This window comes from Chiloscyllium plagiosum, unplaced genomic scaffold (assembly GCF_037043375.1).
Source record: "Chiloscyllium plagiosum isolate Xiang-an unplaced genomic scaffold, Cpla_swu_hap1 HiC_scaffold_1, whole genome shotgun sequence".
NCBI lineage: Eukaryota > Metazoa > Chordata > Chondrichthyes > Orectolobiformes > Hemiscylliidae > Chiloscyllium > Chiloscyllium plagiosum.
Window position 1 is genome coordinate 167,921,596 of NW_028270139.1, and position 23,007 is coordinate 167,944,602.

At 46.0% G+C, this 23,007-nt stretch overlaps 1 protein-coding gene across 1 annotated transcript in view; it reads left to right on the top strand.

The window, feature by feature from the left end:
• LOC148152271 (retinol dehydrogenase 11-like) overlaps nucleotides 1–22,578 on the top strand; it is a 44,554-nt gene extending 21,976 nt beyond the window's left edge. The window contains exons 3-6 of the mRNA XM_087992164.1: nucleotides 9,358–9,447; nucleotides 10,847–11,038; nucleotides 17,133–17,242; nucleotides 21,871–22,578. Coding sequence (XP_087848290.1) covers nucleotides 9,358–9,447; nucleotides 10,847–11,038; nucleotides 17,133–17,242; nucleotides 21,871–22,077 — 599 coding nt within the window. The 3' untranslated portion in view covers nucleotides 22,078–22,578. The remainder of the gene's footprint in view (nucleotides 1–9,357; nucleotides 9,448–10,846; nucleotides 11,039–17,132; nucleotides 17,243–21,870) is intronic.
• The last annotated feature ends 429 nt before the right edge of the window (nucleotides 22,579–23,007 follow it).

The following is a 23,007-nucleotide window of genomic DNA, read 5'->3' on the forward strand; positions in this document are numbered from 1 at the left end:
GAATGAATCCGATTGGTGGTAGGGAGGATGGAAGGGAGCCGGGGGATGGGGAGGGAGGTTATTTGAAATTGAAGAACTCAATGTTGAGTCCTCCGGGCTGTAGGTTGTCCAAGGGGAAGATGGGGTGCTGTTCTTCCACTTTGCGCTGTGGTTCATTGTGGCCATGAAGGAGGCCAAGGATGGTCATGTCAGAAAGGGAGTGGGAAGGGGAATTAGAATGGGCGGTGACTAGGAGTCTGGTCGGCCCCTGCGGGTCCAGCTGAGATACTCACCAAACTGTTCCCTAAGTTTAAGTTTAGTGTCCCCTATGAAGGGAAAACAAATTCTCCTTCCCACTCCCTTTCCAATATGACCGCCTTGGCCTCCTCCATTGCCATAATAAACCACAGTACAAACTGGAGGAACAACATCCCATCTTCCGCCTGGGCATCCCACAGCCCGGAGGACCCAACATTGTGTTCTGCAAATTCAAATAACGTCCCTCCTCAATCCCTGACTCCCTTCCACTCCTCCCAACTACCAACCGGATTCATTCCTCCCACTGGCCAACCAGGTCGTACCCTCTACCTGTCTTCACCTATCCCCACTTCACCACCCCTACCCCCCTCACCCCCTTTCTCTGCAGCTACCCCCACACCCACTCCTAGTCCTGAGGAAAGGTTACACTCGAAACATTGACATCTCCACCACTTGATGCTATCGGGCCTATTCATTTCTTCCCGCCTCCTGCTTGTCTACCTCAGGTAATGGGAAGACCGTAACTAAGCAGAGGGTTAGGGAAGATTCTGGAATTCTGCTCCAGAAAACATAGAGATGTACAGGATGGAAACAGACCCTTCGGTCCAACCCGTCCATGCTGACCAGCTATCCCAACCCAATCTAGTCCCCCTGCCAGCACCCGGCCCATATCCCTCCAAACCCTTCCTATTCATATACCCATCCAGATGCCTCTTAAATGTTGCAATTGTACCAGCCTCCACCACATCCTCTGCCAGCTCATTCTGTACATGTACCAACGTGAAAACGTTGCCCCTTATGTCTCTTTCATATCTTTCCCCTCTCACCCTAAACCTATGCCCTCTAGTTCTGGACTCCCCGATTCCAGGGAAAAGACTTTGCCTATTTATCCTATCCATGCCCCTCAGAATTTTGTAAACCTCTATAAGGTCACCCCTCATCCTCCGACGCTCCAGGGAAAACAGCCCCAGCCTGTTCAGCCTCTCCCTGTAGCTCAAATTTTTCAACCCTGGCAACATCCTTGTAAATCTTTTCTGAACCCTTTCAAGTTTCACAACATCTTTCCAATAGGAAGGAGACCAGAATTGTACGCAATATTCCAACAGTGGCCTAACCAATGTCCTGTACAGCTGCAACATGATCTCCCAACTCCTGAACTCAATACTCTGACCAATAAAAGAAAGCATACAAACGCCTTCTTCACTATCCTAGCTACCTGCAACTCCACTTTCAAGGAGCTATGAACCTGCTCTCCAAGGTCTCTGTGGTCAGCAACATTCCCAAGGACCTTACCATTAAGTGTATAAGTTCTGCTAAGATTTGCTTTCCCAAAATGCAGCACCTCGCATTTATCTGAATTAAACTCCATCTGCCACTTCTCAGCCCATTGGCCCATCTGATGAAGATCCTGTTGTAATCTGAGGTAACCTTCTTCGCTGTCCACTACACCTCCAATTTTGGTGTCATCTGCAAACTTACTAGCTATGCCTCTTATGCTTGCATCCAAATCATTGATATAAATGACAAAATTAAAGGACCCAGCACCAATCCTTGTAGCACTCCACTGGTCACAGGTTTCCAGTCTGAAAAACAACCCTCAACCACCACCGTCTGTCTTCTACCTTTGAGCCAGTTCTGTATCCAAATAGCTAGTTCTCCCTGTATTCCATGAGATCTAACCTTGCTAACCAGTCTCCCATGGGGAACCTTGTCGTATGCCTTACTGAAGTCCATATAGATCACATCTACTGCTCTGCCCTCATCAATCCTCTTGTTACTTCTTCAAAAAAATGCAATCAAGTTTTTGAGACATGATTTCCCACGCACAAAGCCATGTTGACTATCCCTAATCAGTCCTTGCTTTTCCAAATACATGTACATACTGTCCCTCAGGATTCCCTCCAACAGCTTGCCCACCACAGAAGTCAGGCTCACCAGTCTATAGTTCCCTGGCTTGTCCTTACTGCCCTTCTTAAACAGTGGCACCACATTTGCCAACTCCAGTCTTCCAGCACCTCACCTGTGACTATCGATGATACAAATATCTCAGCAAGAGGCCCACCAATCACTTCTCTATTTCCCACAGAGGTCTAGGGTACACCTGATCAGGTCCTGGGGATTTATCCACCTTGACCCGTTTCAAGACATCCAGCACTTCCTCTTCTGTAAAATGGACATTTTGCAAGGTGTCATCATCTATTTCCCTACAGTCTATGTCTTCCATATCTTCATCCACAGTAAATACTGTTGCAAATACTGGGCAGTGCGGTGGCTCAGTGGTTAGCACTGTTGCCTCACAGCACTAGGGACCTGGGTTCAATTCTTGCCTTGGGCGACTGTCTGTGTGGAGTTTGTACATTCTCTCTGTATGGAGTTTGTACATTCTCCCTGTGCCTGAGTGGGTTTCCTCCCACAGCCCAAAGATGTGCACTTCAGGTGAATTGGCCATGCTAAAATTGCCCATAGTGTGAGGTGCATTAGTTGGGGTAAATGTAGGGGAATTGGTCTGGGTGGGTTGCTCTTTGGAGGATTTTTGTTGGGCCAAAGGGCCTGTTTCCACACTGTATGTACTCTAATCTAACAAAATGCTTGTTTAGTATCTCCCCCATTTTATGCGGCTCCACACAAAGGCTGCTTTGCTGATCTTTGAGGGGCCCTATTCTCTCCCTAGTTACCCTTTTGTCCGTAATGTATTTGTAAAAACCCTTTGGATTCTCCTTAATTCTATTTGCCAAAGCTATCTCATGTCCCCTTTTTGCCCTCCTGATTTCCCTCTTAAATATACTCCTACTGTCTTTATACTCTTCTAAGGATTCATCGATCTATCCTGTCTGTACCTTACATATGCTTCCTTATTTTCTTAACCAAAGCCTCAATTTCTTTAGTCATCCAGCATTCCCTATACCTACCAGCCTTCCCTTTCACCCTGACAGGAATATACTTTCTCTGGACTCTCGTTATCTCATTTCTAAAGGCTTCCCATTTTCCAGCCGTCCCTTTACCTGTGCACGTCTACCCCCAATCAACTTTCGAAAGTTAGATTAGATTACTTACAATTTACGGTATTAGGACAACAAGTCCTAATACCGTAAAAATTTGCCTTCCTCCAACTTAGAACTTCAACTTTTAGATCTGGTCTATCCTTTTCCATCACTATTTTAAAACAAATAGAATTATGGTCGCTAGTCCCAAAGTGCTCCCTCACTGACACCTCAGTCACCTGCCCTGCCTTATTTCCCAAGAGTAGATCAAGTTTTGAACCTTCTCTAGTCGGTACATCCACATACTAAATCAGAAAACAAATTCCTCTCCATCTAAACCCTTAACACTATGGCAGTCCCAGTCCCAGTCTATGTTTGGAAAGTTAAAATCCCCTACCATAACTACCCTATTATTCTTACAGATAGCTGAGATCTCCTTATAAGTTTGTTTCTCAATTTCCCTCTGACTATTGGGGGGTCTATAATACAATCCCATTGAGGTGATCATCCCTTTCTTATTTCTCAGTTCCACCCAAATAACTTCCCTGGATGTATTTCTGGGAATATCCTCCCTCAGTACAGCTGTGATGCTATCCCTTATCAAAAACGCCACTCTCCCTCCTCTCTTGCCTCCCTTTCTATCCTTCCTGCAGCATTTGTATCCTGGAACATTAAGCGGCCAGTCATGCCCATCCCTGAGCCATGTTTCTATAATTGCTATGATAACCATGTTCCTAACCATGCCCTGAGTTCATCTGCCTTCCCTGTTAGGCCCCTCGCATTGAAATAAATGTAATTTAATTTCTCAGTCCTACCTTGTCCCTGCCTGCCCTGACTGTTTGACTCGCTTCTGTTGCCAACTTTAGCAGTCTCAGATTGATCTCTTTCCACACTATCTCCCGGGGTTTCTGCCCCTCCCCCCCCCCCCCCCCCCCCCCCCCCCCCACCGCCCCGCCCTTGCTGGCCCCTCTCCCATGTGAGAACATTCTGCACCCTCTCTGAGACATCCTTGATCCTGGCACCAGGAAATAATACACCATTCTGATATTTCGCTGCTGGCCACAGAAATGTCTGTACCTCAGACTAGAGAGTCCCCTAACACAATTGATCTCTTGGAACCCAAAGTACCGCTCATTGATTCTGGATTAGTGGTGCTGGAAGAGCACAGCAGTTCAGGTAGCATCCAAGGAGCTTCAAAATCGACGTTTCGGGCAAAAGCCCTTCATCAGGAATAAAGGCAGAGAGCCTGAAGCGTGGAGAGATAAGCTAGAGGAGGGTGGGGGTGGGGAGAAAGTAGCATAGAGTACAATAGGTGAGTGTGGGAGGGGATGAAGGTGATAGGTCAGGGAGGAGAGGGTGGAGTGGATAGGTGAAAAAGGAGATAGGCAGGTAGGACAAGTCCAGACAAGTCATGGGGATAGTGCTGAGCTGGAAGTTTGGAACTAGGGTGAGGTGGGGGAAGGGGAAATGAGGAAACTGTTGAAGTTACATTGATGCCCTGGGGTTGAAGTGTTCCGAGGCGGAAGATGAGGCATTCTTCCTCCAGGCATCTGGTGGTGAGGGAGCGGCGGTGAAGGAGGCCCAGGACCTCCATGTCCTTGGCAGAGTGGGAGGGGGAGTTAAAATGTTGGACCACAGGGCAGTGTGGTTGATTGGTGCGGGTGTCCTGGAGATGTTCCCTAAAGCGCTCTGCTAGGAGGCGCCCAGTCTCCCCAATGTAGAGGAGACTGCATCGGGAGCAACGGATACAATAAATGATATTAGTGGATGTGCAGGTAAAACTTTGATGGATGTGGAAGGCTCCTTTAGGGCCTTGGATAGAGGTGAGGGAGGAGGTGTGGGCGCAGGTTTTACAGTTCCTGCGGTGGCAGGGGAAGGTGCCAGGATGGGAGGGTGGGTTGGAGGGGGGCGTGGACCTGACCAGGTAGTCACGGAGGGAACGGTCTTTGCGGAAGGTGGAAAGGGGTGGGGAGGGAAATATATTCCTGGTGGTGGGGTCTTTTTGGAGGTGGCGGAAATGTCGGTGGATGATTTGGTTTATGCGAAGGTTGGTAGGGTGGAAGGTGAGCACCAGGGGCGTTCTGTCCTTGTTATGGTTGGAGGGGTGGGGTCTGAGGGCGGAGGAGCGGGATGTGGACGAGTCCGCCTCGGAACACTTCAACCCCAGGGCATCAATGTGGACTTCAACAGTTTGCTCATTTCCCCTTCCCCCACCTCACCCTAGTTCCAAACTTCCAGCTCAGCACTGTCCCCATGACTTGTCCGGACTTGTCCTACCTGCCTATCTCCTTTTCCACCTATCCACCCTCTCCTCCCTGACCTATCACCTTCATCCCCTCCCCCACTCATCTATTGTACTCTATGCTACTTTCTCCCCACCCCCACCCCCACTCTCCTCTAGCTTATCTCTCCATGCTTCAGGCTCACTGCCTTTATTCCTGATGACGGGCTTTTGCCCGAAACGTTGATTTCGCTGCTCCTTGGATGCTGCCTGAACTGCTGTGCTCCTCCAGCACCACTAATCCAGAATCTAGGAATTCCCTGGCTGTTCTCTGTTTGGCTTGTCCTATAATAATAGTGTTGTCCCAGTCAAACTCATGTTACTTGTCATCTGCGTGTGTGGCTACTAAGGATAGCTGATCGTGTTGTTTCGTGGCTAGTTGGTGTTCATGGATGCAGATCGTTAGCTGTCTTCCTGTTTGTCCTATGTAGTGTTTTGTGCAGTCCTTGCATGGGATTTTATACAACACATTGATTTTGCTCATGCTGGGTATCGGGTCCTTTGTTCTGGTGAGTTGTTGTCTGAGAGTGGCTGTTGGTTTGAGTGCTGTTATGAGTCCTAGTGGTCGCAGTAGTCTGGCTGTCAGTTCAGAAATGTTTTTGATGTATGGTAGTGTGGCTAGTCCTTTGGGTTGTGGCATGTCCTCGTTCTGTTGTCTTTCCCTTAGGCATCTGTTGATGAAATTGCGGTGGTATCTGTTTTTGGCGAATACATTGTATAGGTGTTCTTCTTCCTCTTTTTGCAGTTCTGGTGTACTGCAGTGTGTTATGGCCCTTTTGAATAGTGTCTTGATGCAACTTCTTTTGTGTGTGTTGGGGTGGTTGCTTTCGTAGTTCAGGACTTGTCTGTGTGTGTGGCTTTCCTGTATACCCTTGTGGTGAATTCTCCATTCGGTGTTCTCTGTACCCTCACGTCTAGGAATGGGAATTGGTTGTCCTTTTCTTCCTCTCTCGTGAATCGGATTCCTGTGAGTGTGGAGTTGATGATCCGGTGTGTGTTCTCTATTTCCATGTTTTTAATGATTACAAAGGTGTCATCAACGTATCTGACCCAGAGTTTGGGTTGAATTTGCGGAAGAATGTTTGTTCTAACCTTTGCATTACCGCTTCTGCTATGAGTCCAGAGATGGGTGAGCCCATGGGTGTGCCGTTGATTTTTCCATATATTTGGTTATTGAATGTGAGGTGTGTTGTAAGGCACAGGTCCAGTAGTTTGAGTATGCCGTCTTTGTTGATAGGTTCAATGTCCTGTTGTCTGTTCTGTACGTCCAGCAGTTTGGCTATTGTTTCTCTGGCTAGGGTTTTGTCGATAGAGGTGAACAGGGCCGTTACGTCGAATGAGACCATAGTTTCTTCCTTGTCTATATGTATATTTCTGATGATGTCCAAGAATTCCTGTGTTGACTGTATAGAGTGTCTGGATCCGCTGATCAGGTATTTCAGTTTCTGTTGTAGTTCTTTAGCCAGTTTGTGTGATGGTGACAAACAGGAAGACAGCTAACGATCCGCGTCCATGAACACCAACTAGCCACGAAATGACATGTCCAGCTATCCTTAGTAGCCACACACTCGGATGACAAGCAACATGAGTTCGACTGGGACAACACTACTATTATAGGACAAGCCAAACAGAGAACAGCCAAGGAATTCCTAGAGGCATGGCACTCATCCACAGATTCAATCAACAAGCACATCGACCTGGACCCAATATACCAGACACTACAGCAGACAGCTGAAACTGACAACTGGAAGCGGCAGAGACAAACCACTATAAATGCCAGAGGAAACATCACAAAAGCGCTTCACAGGAGGCTCCCAAGCACTGAGGATGTCACCTAGACAGGGGACGAAACGTCTGCAACACAAATTTCCAGCTCGGTGAACAGATCCACAACATTGTTGTTTTAGCTGAGCTAGCAAGAGCCTTTTTCATGTCCAATGACTCTACGTGCCAGTATCAATGTAACTGCTTTACCTTGGCACTGATGTACACAGTTGTGTGCTTTCTGTACATTAGACTTAGAATTAAAAATTCATCAATTAGCATTCTTTCATAAACACAAAATTATTGATTTATTATAAAACAATAATTTTGGTCATCTCCAAACTTGTCAATGTTAGATCCCTCATGCAAGTCACCTATACATATTGTAAATAGTTGTGGCCTCAGCACTGATCCCTGTGGCATTCCACTAGTTATAAGCTGCCATCATGAATATGATCCTTTTATCCCAACTCTGTGTCTTCTGTTTGTTAGCTAATCCTGTATCCATGCTAATGTGCTACTTCCAACACTGTGGGCTCCTATTAAGTGGTTGAAGGTGTCATCAACAAGCAGCACCTGCTCAGTGACGCCCAGTTTGGGTTCCGCCAGGTTCCGCCAGGGCCACTCAGCTCCTGACCTCACGACATAGGAACAGGCCTATGTTCCTCGAGCCTGTTCCCCCATTCAATGAGATCATGGCTGATCTGCTGCCTAACTCTGTAATCCTGCCTTGGGTCCATAGCCCTGATACTCTTGCTTAATAAAAATATATTGATCTCAGATTTAACTTTAATAATTGAATTCGCATTGACCGCTGTTTGTGGAAGAGGGTTCCAAACCTCCACTACTGTTTTTGTGTAGAAGTGCTTTCTAACATCTCTCCCGAATGGCCTGGCCCTACTTCTTAAACTGTTCCCTTGGGTCTAGAATTTTCAATCAGTGGAAATTGTTAACCTTTATCTACTCTGTCTTTCCCTGTTAATATCCTGAAGACCTTGATTAGATCACCCCTTAACTTTCTAAATCCTCGAGAATTAGCTCAGTTTGCTGGATGATTGGATTGTAAAGCAGTGTGTTCCCATCACCAGTTGAGGTTTCCATGAAGCTTCTCAACCTCTCCCACCAGTGCTCTCTTTCTCTCTCTAGTGAGAGAGCAGGCCTATGGTCTGGTAAGACTATGGCAACACAACACCTCCCTTCAGCCTTTGCAGCACTCAGCGCTTCCATCCATTTCTTGATATGACGTGGGGTGAATCACACCGGCTGAAGACTGGTATCTGTGACGCTGGGGACCACTGGAGGAGGCTGAGGTGGATCATCCACTCAGCACTTCTGGCTGCGATTGCTTCAGCCTTATCTTTTGCACTCGTTCGCTCTAGATGAATCACTCAATACCCAAGTCTGTTCTAATCATCAAATGGTTTATTTTATATTGCGGGGCGTGGTGTGGAGCAAGTCACTGGGACTGCCAGCTCCTTCTCCATTGAACAGAGGAAATAGTACCTCAGTTCATCCTGGCTGGTTGAGTCATGTCATTGAAGACAGAGAGAAAGACAGGTTCTTGACTAGTAAGGGGATCAAGGACTTCAGAGAGGATGGGGATGAGAAACATGTGCAGACACAGTGAGTCAAATGGCCTAATCTATCTTATGTTCCTATTATAGCAAATCAATCACGATATGAATAGATTACAAACATGTCCAATCAAGTTAATAATGAGGCAACATTTAGCTGTGTGATCAGCTTTCAAACAATGCTGGCACATCTCACAATATTTACCAGACACTTTAAAACTGTTTCAGCTTAGTAATACTCCCTTTTATAACATACAGCACCGTGGGTTTGCTGCCTGAGCCATCGGTGACCCTCACTTCCTGGGCTGAACCTGGATTCTCACTTACTCACTCCCAGCCTGTTCCCATTCCGAACCCAGACTCTTGGTCACACTCCCACCCCAGTCTCAATCTGATCCGAGTTTGGAAACATCAGTGAAAGTAACCTGCAGTGTTTTTACAGCAGAATGGTACTGGAGGCACTGTGTCATGGGTCAAAACTCTACATTGGGATTAATTGCTGCAAAATGTTCCCCCTCAGGTTTGGACCCAGCAATCACTTCTGAGGGTTTTGAACTTACTATTGCTACGAACTATCTCGGCCCATTCCTCCTGACCAACCTACTACTGGGTGAGTGCTTCACTGAATCATCATTCATCTTCAGAATATCATGATTCGTCTTCACTCAATTACTATCTTCACTCAGTCATCATTGTCACTCAGTCACCATCCTCACTCAGTCACCATCCTCACTCAGTCACCATCCTCACTCAGTCACCATCCTCACTCAGTCACCATCCTCACTCAGTCACCATCCTCACTCAGTCACCATCGCCACTCAATCACCATCGCCACTCAGTCACCATCCTCACTCAGTCACCATCGCCACTCAGTCACCATCGCCACTCAGTCACCATCGCCACTCAGTCACCATCGCCACTCAGTCACCATCGCCACTCAGTCACCATCGCCACTCAGTCACCATCGCCACTCAGTCACCATCGCCACTCAGTCACCATCGCCACTCAGTCACCATCGCCACTCAGTCACCATCGCCACTCAGTCACCATCGCCACTCAGTCACCATCGCCACTCAGTCACCATCGCCACTCAGTCACCATCGCCACTCAGTCACCATCGCCACTCAGTCACCATCGCCACTCAGTCACCATCGCCACTCAGTCACCATCGCCACTCAGTCACCATCGCCACTCAGTCACCATCGCCACTCAGTCACCATCGCCACTCAGTCACCATCGCCACTCAGTCACCATCGCCACTCAGTCACCATCGCCACTCAGTCACCATCGCCACTCAGTCACCATCGCCACTCAGTCACCATCGCCACTCAGTCACCATCGCCACTCAGTCACCATCGCCACTCAGTCACCATCGCCACTCAGTCACCATCGCCACTCAGTCACCATCGCCACTCAGTCACCATCGCCACTCAGTCACCATCGCCACTCAGTCACCATATTTGCTTATCATCATCTTCACTCTGCCGTCATTCATCTTCACTCACTCATCATCGTCGTCCGACTATCATCATCATCTCCGATCCATCATTATTTTCACATCATTCATCGTTCGTCATTCATCTTCACTCACTCATCATCGTCGTCCGACTATCATCATCATCTCCGATCCATCATTATTTTCACATCATTCATCGTTCGTCATTCATCTTCACTCACTCATCATCGTCGTCCGACTATCATCATCATCTCCGATCCATCATTATTTTCACATCATTCATCGTTCGTCATTCATCTTCACTCACTCATCATCGTCGTCCGACTATCATCATCATCTCCGATCCATCATTATTTTCACATCATTCATCGTTCGTCATTCATCTTCACTCACTCATCATCGTCGTCCGACTATCATCATCATCTCCGATCCATCATTATTTTCACATCATTCATCGTTCGTCATTCATCTTCACTCACTCATCATCGTCGTCCGACTATCATCATCATCTCCGATCCATCATTATTTTCACACTATCATTATTCATCACCAGATTTGCTGAAACGTTCTGCAAATGCCCGGATTGTGAATGTCTCTTCGATGAATCACAGTTCTGGGAAGGTCGACTTTAGGCATTTTAAAGGGGAGAATGTGCAGACATCCCGAAGGGATGGGATGTACAACAACACCAAACTGATGAATGTATTATTTACCATGGAACTGTCTCAGCAACTCCAGCACACAGGTATGAACAGCACTTTGAAGGCTGGGACTGATGTGGGTGTGGGCCTTTTATATACTGACACATCCAACACTGCCCATCAAAAAGGGCCACATATTGAATAATGTAGTAGGAGACTGCACAAACTATTGGTGCAGTTGTATAGTTTTGTGAGCGATGTTATAGGTTTATTGGAGAAAAATCAATGTGGGTGGAAATTAGAAATAGGAAAGTTCACTGATAGGCATAGCCTATAGGCCACCCAATAATAACATCATGGGGTTGAATTTAAAATACAGATGGAGGGTGAGATAGTAAAATCCAATACCAGGGTCCTGTCCTTAAACAAAGAAGACTGCAATGGGATGAAGAAGGAGTTGGCTAAGATAGACTGGGAACAAAGACTAACTATATGGTGGGACAGTTGAGGAACAGTGGAGGACTTTCAAAGTGATTTGTCACAGCACTCAGCAAAAATATATCCCAGTGAAAAGGAAGGACTGTTGGAAAAGGGATTATCTTTAAATAAGACAGGGCAAGGGACTGAAGTGTCACTGGGGAAGCCCTTTGGGGCCAGCGACCATAGTTCTATTAGTTTTAAAATAGTGATGGAAAAGCATAGACTTGATTGAAAAGTTAAAGTTCTAAATTGGAGGAAGGCTAATTTTGACGGTATCAGGCAAGAACTTTCGAAAAGGTAAAAACAATGACTGCAGATACTGGAAACCAGATTTTGGATTAGTGGTGCTGGAAGAGCACAGCTGCTACCTGGAACTGCTGTGCTCTTCCAGCACCACTAATCCAAGAACTTTCAGAAGCTGATTGGGGGCAGATGTTTGCAGGTAAAGGGACGGCTGGAAAATGGGAAGCCTTCAGAAATGAGATAACAAGAGTCCAGAGATAGTATATTCCTGTCAGGGTAAAGGGCGAGGCTGGTAGCTATATGGAATGCTGGATGAATAAAGAAATTGAGGGTTTGGTTAAGAAAAAGAAGGAAGCATATGTTAGGTGTAGACAGGATAGATCGAGTGAAACTCTATAAGAGTATAAAGGCAGTAGGAGTATACTCAAGAGGGAAATCAGGAGGGTAAAAAGGGTACATGAGATAGCTTTGGCAAAGTAGTGTTAAGAAAAATTTAAAGGGATTCTACAAATACATTACGACAAAAGAGTAACTAGGGAGAGAATAGGGCCCCTTAAAGATCAGCAAGGCAGCCTACGTGGGAAACCGCAGGCGTTGGGGGAGATACTAACGTATGAGTATTTTGCATCAGTGTTTACTGTGGAGAAGGATGTGGAAGCTAGAGAACATAGAACATAGAACATTACAGCGCAGTACAGGCCCTTTGGCCCTCGATGTTGCGCCGCCCTGTGAAACCAATCTGAAGCCCATTAATCTACACAATTGCATTCTTATCTATATGTTTATCCAATGACCATTTAGATGCCTGTAAAGTTGGTAGTCTACAACTGTTGCAGGCAGTGCGTTCCATGCCCCTACTACTCTCCGAGTAAAGACGCTAACTCTGACATCTGTCGTACATCTATTGCCCCTCAATTTGAAGCTATGCCCCTTGTGCTATTTTCACCATCCTCGGAAAAAGGCTCTCACTGTCCGCCAATTATGCGGTATACTCCCTCACTTGATCGTACATTTACCATTCTGATGCAGACCTCTCATCTGCATCACAATGGCCTGGATCACAGAATGGACTGTGTTTTATTTAAACTCGGGCCATGGTTGCATAACAAAGTTATCAGTCATAGTTGCATTGATCAAATCTCTAGTAACTAGAACTGGGAGAAATATTTAGCAACATCTTGAAAAGTGTTTGTATGACAGATGTTGCGCCTGCTACATGGTGTGTTTTAACACATATCCAGCAAAAGAACTACAAGTCAACTCTTAGTTATAATAAACAATAATATTCATTTATTTGTCACAATTAATACTAGAACAACAAAATACACTATAAAGTAACAATTTGCACTATAAATCAAATCAACGATCTTGAACTTTACCTTAACGCTGGACGATCATATCTCACCACACCAGATCTTGACCTTGATCCATGTGGCGATAATTGTCTGGTTGTCCTCTCCCGGTTGGTCCCAGGGGTTGCTTGTCTTCATGGTGGTTGGTCTTGAGCTACTGATCCAGAGCGATTCTTATACTCAGTAGTTGTTTGCGGCCTTTTGGAAGGATCTTTAGTGTCCTCCAATAGATTGATCAGGGCTGGATCGCCCTGATCGGTCGGACCCAACCAGGCGTTGACATGTTGATGACAGGGTGGTCCTTGGATATCCATTCGTAGAGAAGTTTGGTGCACATTGTTCAGTAGCCCTCTCCAAATAAGGATGTGAGGTGCCCCTGAGTGTGGTAAACAATTTGATGTTTCTGATTGCCTGAGGGATGGCATTCAGATTGATTCATTCAATACAAATTCACTTGGGGGAGGTGAAGGCCAAGTGGTATTATTGCTGGGCTGTTAATCCAGAGAGAAAGTGAGGACTGCAGATGCTGGAGATCAGAGTTGAGTGTGGTGCTGGAAAAGCAAAGCTGGTCAGGCAGCATCCGAGGAGCAGGATGAGCTGCTATTACGAGGAGGCATAGCTTTAAATTAAGGGGTGGTAGGTATAGGACAGATGTTAGGGGTAGGTTCTTTACTCAGCGAGTCATGAGCTCATGGAATGCCCTGCCAGTAGCAGTGGTGGACTCTCCCTCTTTATGGGCATTTAAGCGGGCATTGGATAGGCATATGGAGGATAGTGGGCTAGTGTAGGTTAGGTGGGCTTGGATCGGTGCAACATCGAGGGCCAAAGGGCCTGTACTGCGCTGTATTCTTCTATGTTCTATGTTCTATGTCTTTTTCTGGGGTGGGGAAAACTAGAGGGCATAGGTTTAAGGTGAGAGGGGAAAGATTGAAAGGAACCTAAGGGACAACTTTTTCATGCAGAAGGTGGTGCGCGTATGGAATGAGATGCCAGAGGAAGTGGTGTAGGCTGGTACAAATACAGCACTTAAAAGGCATCTGGATGGATATATGAATAGGAAGGGCTTAGAGGGATATGGGCCAAGTGCTAGCAAATGGGACTAGATTAATTTAGGATATCTGTTAGGCATAGATGATTTGGACTGAAGGGTTTGTTTCTGTGCTGTACATCTCTACGACTCTCTGAGTGGACAAAGGACCAGCGGATGGAGTACAATGTTGGTAAATGTGAAGTTATCCATTTCGATAGGAATAACAGCAAAATGGACTACTATTGAAACGGTGAAAAATTGCAGCATGCTGCTGTGCAGTGGGAGCTGGGTGTCCTTGGTGCATGAATCACAGAAGGTTGGTCTGTAGGTGCAGCAGATAATTAGGAAGGCAAATGGAATTTTGTCCTTCATTGCTAAAGGGATTAAGTTTAACAGCAGGGAGATTATGTTGCAGCATGTGCAGGGTATTGGTGAGGCCACACCTGGAGTACTGCATGCAGTTTTGGTCTCCTTACTTGAGCAAGAAGTTTTTGGCACTGGAGGGGGTGCAGAGGAGGTTCACTAGATTGATTCCAGAGTTGAGAGGGTTGGCTTATGAGGAGATACTGAGTAGACTGGGATTACATTCACTGGAATTTTGAAGAATGAGGGAGAATCTTATGGAAACAAATAAACTTATGAAGGGAATAGATAAGATAGAAGCAGGGAGGTTGTTTCTACTGGGGTGGGGGTGAAACTAGAACTAGGGGGTATCGCCTCAAAATAAGGGGGAGCAGATTTAGGATGGAGCTGAGGAGGAATCTCTTATCACAAAAGGTTGTGAATCTGTGGAATTCCCTGCCCAGTGAAGCAGCTGAGGCTACTTTGTTGAATGTTTTTAAGGAAAAGGTAGATAGATTTTTGAACAGTGAAGGAAATAAGGGTTATGATGAGAGGGCAGTTACCTTCATCCACCTGTTTTGTCACCTTCTCGAAGAACTCAATAAGGTTAGTGAGGCACGACCTACCCTTCACAAAACCATGTTGACTATCCCTAATCAAATTATTCCTTTCCAGATGATTATAAATCCTATCTCTTCTAACCTTTTCCAACACCTTACCCACAACCCCATAATTAACAGGGTTGTCCCGACCCCCCTTCTTAAACAACAGAACAGCATTTGCTATCCTCCAGTCTTCAGGCACTACTCCTGTCGACAATGACGATATAAAGATCAAAGCCAAAGGCTTTGCAATCTCCTCCCTGGCTTTCCAGAGAATTCGAGGATTAATCCCATCTGGCCCAGGGGTCTTATCTATTTTCAGATCTTCTAAAATTGCTACAACCTCCTCTTTGTCAACTGCAATCCCATCTAATCTAATAGCCCGTATCTCCGTATTCTCACTAACATTGCCCTTTTCCAATGTGAATACTGACGAAAGTATTAATTAAGCGCTTTCCCTATGTCCTCAGATTCCGCACAGAACTTCCCACTACTATCTTTGTTTGGCCCTAATCTTACTTTAGTCATTCTTTTATTCCTGATATAGCTATAGAAGGCTTTAGGGTTTTCCTTGATCCTATCTGCCAACAACTTCTCATGTCCCCTCCTAACTCTTCTTGGCTCTCTCTTTAGATCTTTTCTGGCTAACTTATAACTCTCAAGCCCCCTGACTGAGCCTTCACGCCTCATTCTGACATAAGCCTTCTTTTTTCTCTTGACAAGAGCTTCAACTTCTTCAGTAAATCACGGCTCCCTCTCTCGACAACTACCTCCCTGCCTGATAGGTATATACTTGTCAAGGACCCGCAGTAGCTGTTCCTTGAATGAGCTCCACATTTCAAGTGTGTCTATCCCCTGCTGTTTCCTTCCCCCATCCTATGCATCCTCAATCTTGCCTAATCGTATCATATTTACCTTTCCCCTAGTTATACCTCTTTCCCTGCTGTATATACCTATCCCTGCCCATTGCTATTGTAAACATAACCGAATTGCGGTCACTATCACCAATGTGCTCAACTACCTCCAAATCTAACACCTGGCTGGGTGCATTCCCCAGTACCAAATCCAATGTGGCATCTTCCCTTGTTGGCCTGTCTACATACTGTGTCAGGGCACCCTCCTGCACACACCGAACAAAAACTGACCTGTCTAAACTACTTGCACGATAGTATTCCCAGTCAACATTGGGGAAGTTAAAGTCCCCCATAACAACGAGCCTGATACCCTCACTCCTATCGAGAAACATCTTTGCTATCCTATCCTCTACATCCCTGGAACAATTCAGAGGCCTGTAGAAAACTCTTGTTCTCGGAAAACCTCCTATCTGTCCCCCTAACTATGGAGCTCCCAATAACTAATGCACTGCTCCTCTTCCCCCTGCCCCTGTGAGCAACAGGGACAGACTCTGCGCCACAGGGACAGACTCTGCGCCAGAGACCTGTGCCCCACTGCTTACCCCTAGTAAGTCATCCCCCCCAAAACCGTATCCAAAATGATATACTTGTTGCTGAGGGGAACCACCACACTGCCTGCTGGTTCTCTTTCCTACGCCTGACGGTAACCCATCTATCTTCTTCACATGGCTGTGGAGTAACTACCTTCATAACTCTTCTCAATAATCCCCTCTGCCTCCCGAATGATCCAAAGCTGCTTCCCCAATGCAGACTGTTTTGCCTCATCTTAGTCCCACGTGGGTGGGTTCCACGCTCCTAAACTGAGACTAAATTCTCTCACTCGAAACCCAACCACCAGGGAAAATTGTCTTTCAGCATAAACTCCAACTACCCTGAAGTGTTAACCCCATAAAAATATTCCTCCCCCCCCGAGCATTAACTTCCCAAAGCAGTCATCCCATGAACCGTTAATCCCTCCCCCTGAATCACTGAGCCCCTCCATGAACCATTAACCCCTCCCTATGGAGAGAGTTGGGCAGTGGGGATAATTTTGCTTTCTTCTTTGAGTGAGTTAGGATCAATATGATGGGCTGAGTGGCCTGTCTGTGTAACCTGAAGCCGAATGGTTGAGTAGGAATCACAGCGACTTGGTGGGGGCCATGGGGGTGGAGGGTGGGGGGATGTTGGATATTTGGGTTTGTCAATGGGCTTTGTGTTGGGATTGTGTCTGACGCTCCCCCTCTGATTTCCTCCAGGAGTGACAGTGAATGCTGTCCACCCAGGAGTGGTGATGTCGGAAATTCTGCGGAACTACAATATAGTCCTGAAGATTATCTTCAACCTGATTGGAATCTTCTTCTTCAAGGTCAGAGCTCATAGAAAGCTGCTGGTGCAGTGGCCAGAGGCAGTACTCAGTTCCTGGTCATTGTCGGTGTGTTGGTAACTCAGAAAGAGAAGTCTTATATGTCTGTGCCACCATTTACATCCTCATAACATGCCGAAAGCTACAAACAGGAAGGGGCCATTTGAACTGTTTCACCACCTCATGGGAACACGGTCAATCTGTGATGTCAACCCAGTCACTTGACTTTGGCTCCTGTCCATTTAAATAAAGGTAGTAGAAAGAGAGATTGGATAGACTGGAGCAGAGGAGATCGAGAGGGGATGTGTTTGAGATGTATAAAATTATGAGGGACATGGGATAGACAGGAAGAACCTTTCCCCTTGATGGAGGGATCAATTCAGGGAGTGGTAATTAAAGGTGTAGCTGGGATGTGAGGAAAACCTTTCTCATCCAGAGGGTGGTGAGAATCTGGAACTCACTGCCTGTGAGGGTGGGAGAGACAGAAACCCTCATCACATTGAAGAAGGAGTGAGATGTGCACTTGCGATAAACAAAGTTAAAAATCACGCAATACCAGGTTATAGTCCAACAGGAGCATGTGCTCATAAAGCTAGTGCTTCCAAATAAACCTGTTGGACTATAACTTGGTGTTGTATGATTATTTTTAACTTTGTCCACCCCGCTCCAACACCGGCTCCTCCATATCATGTGATAAACAAGGCCATGAACCAAGGGCCAGGAAATGAGATTAGAATCATTCGGCGGTTGTTTCTGACTGGTTTGAATATGAGGGGTCGAAGGGCCTGTTTCGGTGTTGTAAATCTCTCTGATTCTGTGACAAATCCATTGCTTTCAGATTTTATACAAGCAGTTGGGCTCGCAGCGATTGTCACTCACATAGAAGAGTTCCAAACCTTTACTGTCCACTGTCGGCTGAAAGCTTTCCTGAATTCACTCCCGAAATGTCTGACCGTGGGAACAGGAGAAGTATTTTCTGTTCATCCTGTCAATTCCCCTTAATGTTTTGATAACTCTGATGAAAACCTTCCTGCCTCCCACCCCCTCACTACTCTTGTAAAATTCTCCTTTGTACAATCTCTCCTCATAACTCAACCATCCAGGTGTCATTTCTCTGTGCTCTCTCTCACACTGAAACAATACAATCTTCCGATATTCAGAACAACTCACATTTCTCCAAATGTGGTCTAATGAGGGTTAAGTATGACTCCCACTTGCCTCTTATCCAATTCCATTCCTTTGATATTAAGGCTAGTATAGGGGAGGCCATGGACGAGAAGTCCAAACGCAAAACTGTTAATCCAGAAGTCCTGGGGACCTTAGTTCAAATCCCACCATAACAGATGGTGGAATTTGAATTCAATTAAAAATCTGGGATTAAAAGTCTAATGGTGAACATGAATCCATTGTCAATTGTCAGGAAAATCCCATCTAATTCATTTAGGGAAGGAAACTGCCATCCTTACCTGGTCTGGCCTATAGGTGACTCCAGACCCACAGCAATGTGGTTGACTCTGAACAGTCTGATGAGTAATAAATGCTACCTAGCTAGTGATGCCCTCACCCTGTGAATGAACTTAAAAAAAAACTTCATGAGGTTTTTTTGCTGCTTTTCTGTACTTAAAACCTCAATTTTGTTTTGGACCTCACCCTGGCATCGGGACGCTGATTCTATTCCATTATGACAGCTGAATAAATTCAATGAATAAACCATGAACTGTCGCTTGGTTTTAGCTATATTGACCATGATACCCTAATTGGTTCTTGTAAAAGTAATCTGGTTCTTTAATGCCTTTTAGGGAAATCAGCCATCCTCACCTGGTCTGGCCTCCATGTGACTCCAGTCCCACAGCAATGTGGTTGACTCTGGAAAACACAGGATGGACAGAAAATACTGGTTTTGCAAGCAATGCCCACACATCCCATGAAAGAATAATTAAAAAAGAAAAAAAACCTCATGAAATTAGTTCAACACAAAGTGTTTAGATAAATTTATGCTTTCAGTTATAGTATTGAACTCACTATAACACAGAAGGAGGTCATTTAGCCCATTGGCTTTATGCCAGCTCTCTTCTGTTCCTCCATGCCCCTAACTCTGAAGGTTTCTTTCTTTAGACCCCCGTGCAATTTCCTTTTGAAATCATTCATTGTCTCCACTTTCATCCACTTCATCAGCTGTGAGTTGCAAGTCTGAGTTTCTGTGCACTATATATACCTTTCTGTTCTCCTGCACACATTCCACACGAGTGTAGTGGACACACGTTCCAGGGCAGCATGGTCGGGTAGTTTAAGGCAGTCTATCCAGACTCTGATGAGGCTTGGGTTCGAACCTTGCCCTACCAATTCTGATGAATGTGCATGTTTCTGCAGCTTCTGCTTTTTGTTACACACTGAATGGTAGAGTCTTGGGGAGTGTTTTCAAACCTAGGGGTGCAGGTACACAGTTCCTTGAAAGTGCCATCGCAAGTAGACAAGGTGATGAAGAAGCTGAAAATGTGTTGCTGGAAAAGCGCAGCAGGTGAGGCAGCATCAAAGGAGCAGGAGAATCAACATTTCGGGCATGAGCCCTTCTTCAGGAATGAGGAAGATAAAAGGTAGGGAGGAGGGACTTGGGGGAGGGGCATTGGAAATGTGATAGGTGGAAGGAGGTTAAGGTGAGGGTGATAAGGTGAGGGTGATAGGCCGGAGTGGGGGTGGGGGCAGAGAGGTCAGGAAGAAGATTGCAGGTTAGGAAGGCGGTGCTGAGTTCGAGGGTTGGGACTGAGACAAGGTGGGGGGAGGGGAAATGAGGAAACTGGAGAAATCTGAGTTCACCCCTTGTGGTTGGAGGGTTCCTATGCAGAAGATGAGGTGCTCTTCCTCCAACCGTCGTGTTGCTATGGTCTGGCGATGGAGGAGTCCAAGGACCTGCATGTCCTTGGTGCAGTGGAAGGGGGAGTTGAAGTGTTGAGCCTCGGGATGGTTGGGTTGGTTGGTCCGGGTGTCCCAGAGGTGTTCTCTGAAACGTTCCGCAAGTAGGCGGCCAGTCTCCCCAATATAGAGGAGGCCACATCGGGTGCAGCGGATGCAATAGATGATGTGTGTGGAGGTGCAGGTGAATTTGTGGCGGATATGGAAGGATCCCTTGGGGCCTTGGAGGGAAGTAAGGGGGGAGGTGTGGGCGCAAATTTTGCATTTCTTGCGGTTGCAGGGGAAGGTGCCGGGAGTGGAGGTTGGGTTGGTGGGGGGTGTGGACCTGACAAGGGATCATGGAGGGAGTGGTCTTTTCGGAACGCTGATAGGAGAGGGGAGGGAAATATATCCCTGGTGGTGGAATGTTTCAGAGAACACCTCTGGGACACCCGGACCAACCAACCCAACCACCCCGTGGCTCAACACTTCAACTCCCCCTCCCACTGCACCAAGGACATGCAGGTCCTTGGACTCCTCCATTGCCAGACCATAGCAACACGACGGTTGGAGGAAGAGCACCTCATCTTCTGCATAGGAACCCTCCAACCACAAGGGGTGAACTCAGATTTCTCCAGTTTCCTCATTTCCCCTCCCCCCACCTTGTCTCAGTCCCAACCCTCGAACTCAGCACCACCTTCCTAACCTGCAATCTTCTTCCTGACCTCTCCGCCCCCACCCCCACTCCGGCCTATCACCCTCACCCTATCACCATCACCTTAACCTCCTTCCACCTATCGCATTTCCAACGCCCCTCCCCCAAGTCCCTCCTCCCTACCTTTTATCTTCACCTGCTGGACACACTTTCCTCATTCCTGAAGAAGGGCTCATGCCCGAAACGTCGATTTTCCTGCTCCTTGGATGCTGCCTGACCTGCTGCGCTTTTCCAACACCACATTTTCAGTTCTGATCTCCAGCATCTGCAGTCCTCACTTTCTTCAAGGTGATGAAGAAGGCTGTTAGCATGCTTGCTTTCATTGGTCAGAGCACTGAGCACAGGAGTTGGGGTGTCATGTTACGGCTGTACAAAACATTGGACAGGCCACATTTTAGAGTCCTGTGTACAGTTGTGGTTGCCTTGCTATAGGAAAGATATTAAACTGGAAAGGGTGCTAAAAAGATTTACAAGGATGTTACTGAAACTGGAGAGTTGGAGTTATAAGGAGAGACTGGATAGGCTGGGACCTTTTCCTCTGGAGCATGGGAGGCTGAGGGGTGACCTTACAGAGATTGATAAAATCATGAGCACCATAGATAAGGTGAATAGCCAAGGTCTTTTCCCTGGGATAAGCTGAGAGGAGAAAGATTTAAAAGGGACCTGAGGGACAACTTTTTCACACAGAGGGTGGTGCTGTGTAAATGGAATGAGCTAACAGAAAGTGGTGGAGAGAAATACAATTACAACATTTAAAATATATTTGGATGGGGAATGAATAGGAAAATCTTAGAGGAATATGAGCCAAATGCTGACAAATGGGACTAGTTCAGTTTGGGAAACATAGTCGGCATGGACTGGTTGGGCCAAAGGGTCTGTTTCCATGCTGTATGATCTTTGGCTCTATATAGCTTTCCATTCTCTCATACATACTTCTATTCTCAAAGATGTTTGGAATTCAATATTTGAGCAATTTGGTTTGTTGATCTTCTGTTGCTTGCCATTCTGAAATGATCTTCTGTTCCAGTCTTCAGAGGAAGGAGCTGTGAGTCCCATCTACTGTGCTGTATCAAAGGAAATGGATGGTGTCTCTGGAAAGTACATCGATAGTGACTGCTCCCTCACTCTGCCCAGTCCATCAGCACAAGACCAAGCTTTAGCTAAAAAGCTGTGGGAAGTCAGTGAGTCATTCATTGGCCTTGCAAATGACAAGAGTCAAGTTAATGCAATATGAATGATTCCTCCAGGTATCTCCTCAGGCATTAACCCCACTGTCAGAAATCTCCATTTCCCCAAAATCCTCCTGTCTCCTGCCCTCCATTCCTTCTCTTTGCAGCAAGACCAGGGCACTGTCTAGCCTTGAGCTGACAAATGGACAATTAATATTCATGCCACATAGGTGCCACACAATGACCATTCCTAACAAAGTTAAAAATCACCCAACACCAGGTTGTAGTCCAACAGGTTTATTTGGAATTACTAGTTTTCATCAGGTAACTAGTGGGGCAGGATCATTAGGCACAGAATTTATCGCAAACGATCACAGTGTCATGCAATTAAAACAATATATTGAGCAAACCTAGATTGCTGTTAAGTCTTTCATCTTGTTATGAAGTAGTAGGTGTACTCTACCTTTAAGAGAGAGTGAAAGCTGGCAAGGACTTAACAAGCACAGAGTGTGCTAAAAAAATTAAAAATGTAACATTTGGCAGTGAAACAAATAGCTGAGCTGTTACTCTGTTACACAACAAATTCGAATTTGACCAATCGGTTTAAATTATGCCTAAAGATACCGAAGTCGAAACAAATTTGAATTTTATTGTTTTGATGACATCAAACCAATGAGACGATCGAATGTCTTGGGGTATAAAAATCGGGCATTTTGAACAGTTAGCCAGAGCAGCAAAGAGCACACACAAACACAGTCGGCTTGCAGAATCGCTCTCTGAAAGGTACCTGTTCATATGAAATCTGTGTAGCAGAAGACCCAAGACCGAGAAAAATCTGCAGTGGAACATTCAGAGGAGAATCGACACAGCTGACTGGTTTAGAAATTTGAATATTTTGTAAATCTTAATCAGGTGTTTTATCGGATCAGTATATTGTTGTAGAGTGGGAGGTAGATAAATCATTAAGTCAAAGGAGGTTTACAATAAAGTTAGTT